Here is an 11,013-nt window from a genome sequence, read left to right as displayed (position 1 = left end):
CCCCCCACCGCCACCTCCCCACACTCTAAGCCATTTCCCGCAGGTAGAAACCAGCCTACGAAGAAGAGCGCTTTAGAAAGGCATCTCGCTTTGCGTGTTTGCGCCGTGACGATCCTGGCGTGCGTGGGGTCACATGACTCCATCGGGAGCAGAGCCCGCTCCACGACTCCGGGGTTGGCTCCACGGCTACTCGGCGACGCGACGCTGCCGCCCTCGGTAGAACGTGACCGTGCGACCACACGCGTTCCGCTGAGTCTCGGGAACACGTGCCGCGATGGCCAGTGGGAACGTCCCGGCCCACGGACCGGATTTCCCACTCTCCTTCACATGTCGTGAACAACCGCCCGGGACTGCGGCATCCTGGGCCCTGGGGTTGCATTTCAGAAGTCTGGGAATTAAGCTTGTGATGAGGTCCACGATGGGCCCGCCTTGGCTTACATTCCATGGGAAGGACCCACGTCATAGCAAATATTCAGCATCGGAGTGATCGTTCCCATTTTCAAGAAGAAACTCGATGCGCAGGAGCGAGTGGCTTCTCAGAGCTGAGCAAAGTGACAGCCACCCCGGCTCCTCATTTGGCACGTCCGGCGTCCCTGTGACATGCCCTCTAAGGTACTGTGATTGGCGCCTTCATCAACACCACACTAGAAGTTGACGCAGTGGTTTGTAGCATTCATAAAATGTGACACTTACGAAAAACGTACACGGCATTAATATACGTATGTAGCAGAAAGGGCCTGTTACGGCTGCAACAGAGTGGAAAATAAACAGTGTGGAATCAAACGCCTCGGTTTGAATCTGGATTCTGAGTCCCGTGAAGCAGTGAGCTTGGGCTAGCCAGGAACAGCCCGAGCCTCAGTTTCCTCGTGCATCAAATGGACACAAACAGCCCTCACAGGGCTGCTTGGAGAACACACAGGGCACTGGGTGTGCCACGCGCTAGGAAGCGTGAGCTGCTCCTACACCGTGGCGTCAGCTCATGCGGCCCTGAGGACAAACGGTCCTTTCTCCGTCCCGAGATCTTATATTCTTCTCCTTGAATACATATGGGGTAACATGTCACAATTGAAACCAACTTTACTTTGCAAAACTACATCCAAGGAAATGCTTTTGAGGGCCAGGGGTCCTTCTCCCTTTGCTAATGCATTCTACGTGACAGCAGCAGCATGGTGACAAACTCAGAAATATTCATGATTGGGGGGGACAGCGGAGCCTGGTTTTAGGTGTCAGTGCAGATGAGAAAAAGCATCATGCATGAAGAGAAGGGGACAGAGGGGGGAAGAGGGGTGGCTGACATACGACAAAGCAGATCCATGAGCAAAGGCGTAGGGCTTGGACTTATGCTATAATGCCTGGCCACTAGCTGACATTCTCTCTCCATCAAAACGTAAGACAGCATTGTTTTCCAGACAATAAAAACCTCAGAGATGAATTCTGCCACATGTGTGAACGGTCCCCCCTCCCACAGCGCCCCCACGCCTGGAAAATCGAATTGAACACCACGTCTTCAAAGGACCTCGGGAAATATACTACCGGTTTTACAACCTCTACCCTCAACGCGAACCATCGGAGAACGCATTTTCTCCGACTGGCCCGCGTTCCTGGACGATGCTCTTACTTTCCGAAACGGTCTTTGGAGAAGCGTGGAGAGTCCCACGGGCCCCTTGCGAGGGACAGGAAAAGCAGAAGAGTGAGAGTCGGCGGTCTCCTTACCTTGAGCCGTTCACCTGGTTCGGGTTACATTCCATCTTGATGGTGACCCTGGCCGGGGGTTGCGACAGCCAGTCCTGCTGAGGGACACGTGGGCTCATCTTGGATGTCTGTCCATAGTCGCCGGAGGAGGACGCGGTCATGTCCGTCTTGGCGAGGTGTGGCGTTCCGTAGGCACACTCAAACAAGGACTGGTCCTCGCTCACAACTGATAAGGCTTCCTGGACGCCCAAAGAAACACAATTCAGGACACTCCGAAGGACAGGCATGTCTCAAAACGGTGCTGACTTCTGAGTCATTTCTAACTGGGACCACAGTTTAGGTAGTTTTATGGCCTCCATTTCTACCTTCAGCAGGAAAAAAAAGTAGCTGTTTTTCTTCCCTCTAGACCATAAACGTCGGAACTGGCCGGCCTAGGGAAACTTTTACGCAGGTCACCAAACACCCCGGGCTGGACTGCGGCGGTGCGGATAACGCCCCCTTTAATCTCAACTCGAGGAAGTGGGATTTCAAAGGTCTTAGGAGACATCCAATTGCATGTGTCATTATTTGACAAATGCAATCTATAATCCAAGCAGACAGGGTACAGAATGGCCATGAAGATTAAAAAAAGACATGTGACGGCTCACACCTAAGCATCTGGCGAAACGGCCACGTTCCCGGCAGAGTTTAGGGGAGAGGTACTTAGAAGAGCCAGGGGAAAATGAAGCACCAAAGACAAACACACAGAGATACGAGTCTCTCCACCTCTAAGTTATTAGCTGAAATAGAGTTTCGAGCGGTGCTCCCATGATGGCGAACATCTGGATGATAAATGAAACACACGCAAAAAAGTGCTGTGAGCTATCCAGATGTCTCCAAATACCAGGATGTTTAAAATATCTGGATCACCGGCTAGCTCTTTCTGCCCTCCTTACTTTCTGTGGACATCTTTGCTCTTTTTGCACGATTTGGGGAGAAGAAATACAGGTCTGTCACTGCTAGAGCATTTTTCTCCACTTTTAAGTCGGACAAGTGGCTAGCCTCTGGCCACCTCTCCCTTCAATTCAGCGAAGGCAAATTTGATCTGAAAATTTCAACTACGTGAATGATACATTGTGCAGCTATTATACGTAATCGCTATGAGACGATCCAATTGTGGTTTCTATAACAGGAAAAAAAAAAAAACACATGAAGCTCTTTTTCACTGTGGTCCTCTGGTGTCCGTAGTATTGCTACGGATTATATCAACGGAGATGCTAATGTTGATTCGGTCACACGTTCTTTTTTTTTTTAAAAAAAATGGGAACTTTGGAGCTGGGGGCATGGCGGAGACTGTCTAATCCAAACTTCTCATCCCCAAATAAGAAAATCTGAGACCCAGAAAGGTCCAGAGCTGACGTGAGCTGCCCAAGGTCAACAGTGAATCAGTGACAGAGGTGATTTGGTTTGATCATCTGCTCCCCCTGCCCCCACGGCCTAAAACGCCTCTCTTACACTTCCTGGTTTGGGATATATGTTTACGCTCACATTCCCTTCTTATTTTCTGAGTTGATCTTTAAATAAATAAGGATGCTTCCCATTAGTTACCGAGCCTGACGAGCAGCCTTTCTAAGGTAGAGGTCTCTTTCCCTAGCCAGAACTAGCAAATTGTTAGGGAACTCACGCAATTTGATGAACCCAACCCTGGGTGTGCTTGGCCACTCTGTCCCCCACCTACCCAAGGACCAACTTCTTTCATAGCTGCCCAAGTACTCGAACTTCATTGCCAGATGCACTGTGCGGTGAATCAGTGAGTAGGGGGCTTGACAGATGACAAAGTCGATGCTTCAGCTCTCACAGGGGTGGCCAGGTGTCTGTGCAGACATAACCCCCCGCCACCTCTGACTGCTTTAAAATCCCCAGAATCACAGGCCTATGATGCTTTAAGGAAGAGTAATTGGGGGTGGGGGTGGGGCTTAAACGGCAACACGAAATGGATAAAAGAATATACTGTGCCGACCACAGAGCCTGAATGAGGCACGAGAAAGGAAAAGGGAAGCCATCCTGAGCACACGGCAACAGCCAGCACGTCAGCGAACAGCAACAGCACGAGGCAGCAGCACGGGAGTTCGGTGTGTGGAAACGGGCGTGGCCAGTGTCAGGGAGCCTGGATGACACGGCTCTCTCTTCCAGTCACGGATGGCGTGAAGGACACTAAGGCATCTAAACTCACCGAGGTGGGTTTAAAAGTAAAATTGGTACCACAGACTCGGCGTAGTCGTGCTGACGAAGACCAAAATGGTAGCTTCTTAAAGAACTTTGCCAAGTGGAGGTTCCCTTCCCGCTGCTGTGCTGGAGAGGATGGTTTTACACGCTCAGAGCGGGACACACGCCATGGCTGCCCCCTCCCCCGCCTGGCACTGCAGACTCCACCAGGCTCCAGGGGAATAACATACTATGTAATGTTAGCGTGGGCGCCGACGGAGAGAAGCAGGACCAGATGCACGCCTAATATCAGGAACTGGCAGACACCGGTTAGATGTAAGGCAAAGGCTAATTTTTAAATCACAAACAAAAAGAACAGCTTTTCCTACACAGAGTAACAACGTTACAATATACACATATCTCCAAGATAAAGTAGGATATTCTTGCAAACGTATCCAGTGACCTTATAAAGGCCATGTGAGATTTTTAAAAAGGACTGAAATAATAGAAATAAGACAAGGCTGCAGTGTGTGTTTGGAGTGGGGGGGGGGAACCCGTTCTCACATCTGGCAAAGCATTATTTCAGCACATGGTTTTCTAAAGAAAGGAATCAAAGTTAATTGAGATCGATTTAGAAAAAAAAAAAAAAAAAGATTACCAAAGCTGGAGAGAGAGGAGACGCACATCTTTTCTTCGTATCTTAAAATTCTCCTCAAAGTTAATATTGCATCGAAATGAGAAAGGTGATATGATTCAGAATATCAACTTTTGTTCACTAGAGGAGAAATAGCCCGAAAATGAGGAAGCTTCAGGATAAACATTTCCAAAGGAGTGAAACACATCCTGGAAACGCAGAGCGAGTGAGAAGCTGGCCCTAAAATGGTTCTAACTAAACCAAGACTGCCAAACTCCGGGAGCGAAGTCCACGTCAGGGAAAGGAAACAAACACATAAACGCAGCCATTCACAGCCATTCACACGCACACGGCTAACGTGGCACGCGTGTTTTGACGACGGGCGAGTAAAAAGCCGCTGAAGGGTGGTGTCTGGAGACCTACTTCAGCAGGCCGATCACTCAACACGAACTGCTGTTCTGCAGAGGAAAACAGAAAGCACACTGCAGCCCGCGGCATCCCTCTGCTCGCCCGCCTGACTTCGCTATGTTAGACGCAGGTTTCATCACCTCTTTGGTTCAGTGTGGATGACAGAGGCTGATGCAGAGGCTCCTCCTGCCCGAGCCCTGGGACTTCAAAGCGGGGAGACCTCCTGGCCTTGGCTGACACTGACCCTGCCTCCCTGCCTGCCATGTGGCTCCCCTCCTCGGCCGAGGCCATCTCACCTACCTGCCTGCCTACCCGTCAAGGTGTCTGCAGAAGCCTTAGTTAACATGTATAGGATAGTCTCCCGGAAGCTTCGCCCAGCTGCAGGACTTGGGGACTGCTCTGGTAGCTTTGTAACGGAGAATCCAAAAGAGTCAAAACCTGGCAGAAATGTGGCATAATAATTTAATATGCCCGCCTCTATGTTACTATAAAAAGACCTGAACTTTACATTGGTGTGTGCTCGTGTGTGGGGCTCCAGGAGAGTTGGGATATTCTGATGTGGCAAGTGGCAGACTCCCAATGCCATTTTTTATGAATTTATGAGAAACACATAAATTCTAAGCAAATTGCTCCAAAACAAAAGGGCCCGCTGTGTTCGTGTGCAGTGTTCACTATTTCGTGTGAGTACTGAATGTACCGGTAACATATGAGGACCATTCCTTCGGGTTTCGATCATGGGATAACCGTTGACCGATAGTTCCAGAAAGTAGAGAGGACTCAACTACATTATATTTCATACGATAAGACTAAAATATGCTTCTATTTTTAAGTGACTTGGGTACAACAAAGGGTCCAAAGTGCTTAGACTAAAGACTGAAAAATGAAAAATAAAAAACGTCGCATGCAAACTGCCATTGTTAGCAAAGACCCGGATGCCTTTCAGTAACAGATGAATGTTTTGAGAGGCTCCTTTATTTCAAGTGAAAAAAATTAGAAAATAAGAGTCTGGGCTCAGAGTTGCTTCTAACGTGGGCCCGATGGTTCATAAAAATATTGTAAAGCTGACACAGAGAATCCAACGTACTTAAATTTTCATGAAAATCCGGGTGTGATAGTGTTGAAACTGAGAACATCTTAAAGAATGATGCGCTCGCCTTCACAGCTGGAGCAAAGGAAGCACACAGAGGGAAGTATTGCTTAAATGGTTTTCAAAATTTCAGCAGAGAGCCAGGGCTCGATGTCCAGAGCACTAGATTCTCAAATTGGTCTTCCGCTTCCTCAAGCCCATGTGCCTCGCATGGTCACGAAAAACAAATGGGAAAACTAAGCGGAACAAGCACGCTTAGATTATGGGCATGCTTCAGAAAAAAATGCTAATAGCAGCCTTTGCTGTGACAATATGGTGTCCACTTCAGAAAGCCAATGTCATCGTAAACCCAGAGCCTGCCCGTTCCTGTCGGAGTTCTCATTCACTCCAACCCAATGCAAAACTCTACCTTAAACTTCTCTTGCACCTGGGCAAACAGAATTTGGTACATCATGTAGCTCCTTCCACTGTGACGAATGAACCGTCTTTCAGCCGCTTTTCTCTCGACTCAAACAGATGATCCATCGTATAATACGCCAGATTACCTTGGTAAGTGCTTTGCATGCAGTATCTTTTTAAAGCCTATGTCACTGACTTTAAGACACCCCCATATTTCACATTTTGCCACCTCTGGAACCTAGGCGCATCTTACAATCAGTGACATGTCACATTTATTGGCAGCTTTTCATCTGCCTCGATGACGGATCGTTTTTCGTTTTATTAACAATCGCATCTGGAATTTTATGAACGATAGTCATTCAGTCCTAACAATAGCCCATAAGGTCAGTTGTCACCCCTGCCCATGGGACAGAAAAAGAAAGGGAATGGCAGCAGCGAGCATGCCACAGAAGCAGAGCTCGTGTTTCTGAGAGGCGTCGCTCCCGGTGCCTGCACACTCACAGCATCTGCGTGTCATGAGGAGGAGGAAGAGGCTGGGCTAATGCAGGGCATGGTCGGAGTGTGTCTCTCTGCCTGGGCTCCTTTGCTCTGGAAAGAGCAGACTTGTTATCACAGAGAAGAGGTGGAGTCACCTAGAAAGAGAGGCTGGTGGAGGGAAGGGGCGGGGGAGGGCGAGGGAGCAAGTACCCAAGTTTGCAGGACTTAAGATGGACGTACAGAACCAGGAGAGGAAGCGGAAAGTCCTTTGGAAAGCAGTTAGGGACCTCCTGAGCACCACGGGCTCTCCTAGGAGCCTAAAAGCGCGCAGTGATGGGTCCCAGATACATCTCATTATTTCTCCCATAACGGTCTAAGTGAACGAACCTATTCTTTTCTTTGGTTAATCAGATTATTCAGACCTAAACTAATGGCCATGTATTGGGGTGCATTCATTGTGAGTGGACACCTGACTTCTCTTAGCGAATGGTACACAGGAAAAATAGGGCAGGGAGGAACCCTATTTTTAACGTGCAAGAGCCAGTGCCACTGGGTGGCCTTTAATGGATGTCAGCAGATCTCATGATGTTGGAAAACTATTTATTAGGCTGTCTCAAGCCCAGTTGTTTATAGCTTCTCTTCAAGGCAGCGTGCATGCAAGAGATGCTTCTGGAAAGTCTACTGCTGATCACAGCCGAAGAAGAGAAAAGCACCAGAAAACATACAACACACCTAGAGAAGGACTCTCCCCTCCTGCCGTCCACCCAACGGCATGCCAGACCCTCAGGAGTTTTTACTCTAAACCTTCGGACACAGCCTCATCGCATGTGAGGAGCGACTTCATCTGACCGCTGTGTCTTTTCATTAGGATACCAGAAAAGCTCAACACTGCATGGTACAGACGCCTCGTCAGGCTGGATGGGACTCACGTTTGCTTCTTCTTAACATCTTTTCCTTTTCTTCTTAATTCTTCAGTGGAGGAGGCATGAAAATGATATAATAAATGCAGCGTCTAGCTTTGAGCTCATGTTTTTCTCATTTAACACATTGCTATTTTAGTCCTTCAAAAATATAAAAAATCTTGGATTAACCTCAAAGGAAAAATGTACATAGGCAAATAAAGCCCATCTAAAAAGCGTATTTCCCCAATGTGGTATCACTTCTGTATCAGACAAGTTTACAACTCACAACACCAGCCCGGCGCTAAGAGAATGAGACCCTGGGCTGGTGTGGAGGTACGCAACGCACATACGTACATGCGGGTGCATGTGCATGCACATTTACATACATGCATGCATGTGTGCATGTAAACATATATACAGACACCTATCTGTACACACACATGCATATACATGTGCATGCATATACACGAACACACGTGCATGCACGCACATGCACATGCACATACATATATAAAGGTGCACACATGTGTGTAGGCATGCACACATATACACATCTGTGCATGCATGCGTACATGCACCTATCTATAAATACACACGCATATACACGTGTGTGCACACACATACACACAAACACACATGCACGCATACATATGCACATGCACACATGTGTGTGCACATTCACATATATGTATATCTGTGCGTACACACATATATACATGTACCGATCTATACATATACACCTATATACACATGTGTGCGCGCACATACGCACATGCATATGCACATATGCATATGCATGTGCATGCACGTGCATGCACGTGCATGCATGCACACATACAGATGTGTGCATCTGTACATGCATACATATACACGTACCTATCCATGCATGTGTGCACGTGTACATATATACGTACACCCATCTGTACACACACATACATATACATGTACATGCATATACACGAACACACGTGCATGCACGCACATGCACATACATATATAAACGTGCACGCATGTGTGTAGACATGCACACATATACACATCTGTGCATGCATGCGTACATGCACCTATCTATAAATACACACACATATACACATGTGTGCACACACATGCACACAAACACACATGCACGCATACATACGCACATGCACACATGTGTGTGTACACATTCACATATATGCATGTCTGTGCATACACGCATATATACATGTACCGATCTATACATAAATATACACCTACATACACATGTGCACGCACATGCACGTGCATGTGCACATATGCATGTGCATGCACGTGCATGCATGTACATGCATGCGCACATACAGATGTGTGCATCTGTACATGCATACATATGCACGTACCTATCCATGCATGTGTGCACATGCATATACATGAATGCATATACGTGCATGTACATATATGCGTGTGCAGACATGTGCGCACATGCATATACATTCGTGCATAAATAGACACACTTGCCTACCCGTCTAGCCTCGTTATCTTCATTAGTACAGCGCCGTGTAGGACCTTTCCATACTCCTTATCTTTTATCACATCCTCCAGGGCAGATGTTGCCAACAGGTTGCCAACAAAGAGAGGACCTGACTTCCTCTCTTCACCTTTACCCATTTCTTCCGTTCTCATTCTAGAAGGTGTGCTCCCTGCCCTCAGCTTCTCCCTTCGAAAGGGACTTAGCTGGAGACGGGCCCCTCGCGACCTCCGGCTGACCCCACTCTCTGAGCTCTCTGCCTTCCCTCGACCTCTCCAGCGGCTGCCCCTGGAATTTTCCTTGTTCACATACTTCTCTCACTTTTATGAAAACATAAGCATTTTCAGGGCAGGCTCCTTCGTGTGTGTGTTCCTAGCATCACAATAGCTTCTCACGATCACCTGTTTGCGGACGACCATATTAACCATAGAACTGAGTCAAGGGGGCGCATACTTGTGGGATGGGCGGGTCGTGGAGCCAGCGAGCAGGAATTCAGAAGCCAGTGGCCACTGGCCATACGTCTGCAGTCCCATCATCATGGAGCACATTACTGCAGGCTTTACCTTAAATGTACGTGGGCTTAAACTCGGGACTCAATGTCACTAGGGAACGTACGAACGAAAAATAAAGCCTACCAGTAAGTTCACTTTCCCAAAGCGAGGAGAGAAGCATGCAACTACTGTAGAAAATAGTCAGACAAAGAATAGTGATGTTCCTCGTGATGAAAACGAGACTTACGTGAGCCTTGAGGATTTAGAAATTCAAGAAACGGCATTGTAAAACAACTCTTGTTCATGTTCTCAGTGCTATGCAGGATGTTCTTTAAAATATCTGAAGGGAGGGTGAGATGGGACTGTTTAGCCCGGCAGCCAAGGTACAAGGTTTCAGATACGCAAGGTGAGTAGGTCCCAGAGCTGGACCGCAGAGCACAGTGCTGCTACAGTTAACAGCCTTATGCTGAATACCCAAAATTTTGCTAAGAGGTTAGATCTTATGTTAAGTGTTCTTATCACCAAAAAATAAATAAAGAGGGAGGAGGAAAACTTCCAGAGGTGACGGATGTGTTTGCAGCATTGATTGTGGCGATGGTTTCATGGGTGAACACTTATCTCCACACTCATCAAGTTGTACACATTAAGTATGCACAGCTCGGTGTATGTCAATCAAGCCTTAATAAAGCGGTTAAAAAAAAAAACAACAGAAGAAACAATGCATAAGTGATGTTAATGGCTACTTTGTTTTCCTGCAAAAAAACAAAACAAAAGAACAAAAACGAAAAAAAACACACACACTTTTTTCCCACAGGCTTCTTTCCTTCTTTAGATAAGAACAAGTGTACAAGCACGTGTGCAGACTTCCTGTTTGTACGTTTTAAGTCAGGGCGAGAGCAAAAGGTGCAGTCGCTGCTCCCTTAGGCCCTTCTGCGCCCGCCCGGGTTTGCCAGTGTCTGACATTCAGCACTCGTTTCTGTTTTTCTAATCATTGTCACCAGTTCACACTCAGAGACGGGTCATCAAAAGCCTTCATTTCATTTTTATCCGGTTTTAAGTAATTCACTTGAGATGCAAAGATCATTTTCATTTCACTTTTTATAACCGAATTTGGGATAAAAAATGAAGATGCACCAAAATGCAGGCGACAGACAGCAAGGCGGAGCAGAGTGGCCCCGGATTTGGGATCAGAAAACCTGAGTGTGAAGCTGGATTCTGCCCTGGCTCTCTAGATTCCCTGGAACTTCCCTAAC

The 11,013-nt window shown here is 47.4% G+C and overlaps 1 protein-coding gene across 1 annotated transcript in view; it reads right to left on the bottom strand.

Moving 5' to 3' along the window:
* ERG (ERG, ETS transcription factor) overlaps positions 1 to 11,013 on the bottom strand; it is a gene marked incomplete at its 3' end in the record, with an annotated part of 176,045 nt that overhangs the window by 60,271 nt on the left and 104,761 nt on the right. The window contains exon 3 of the mRNA XM_023523023.1: positions 1,714 to 1,931. Within this exon, the coding sequence (XP_023378791.1) occupies positions 1,714 to 1,931 (218 nt within the window). The remainder of the gene's footprint in view (positions 1 to 1,713; positions 1,932 to 11,013) is intronic.

This window comes from Pteropus vampyrus, unplaced genomic scaffold (assembly GCF_000151845.1).
Source record: "Pteropus vampyrus isolate Shadow unplaced genomic scaffold, Pvam_2.0 Scaffold372, whole genome shotgun sequence".
NCBI lineage: Eukaryota > Metazoa > Chordata > Mammalia > Chiroptera > Pteropodidae > Pteropus > Pteropus vampyrus.
The sequence above is the reverse complement of the archived record's forward strand: the minus strand, read 5'-3'. Positions and strand labels throughout refer to the sequence as shown.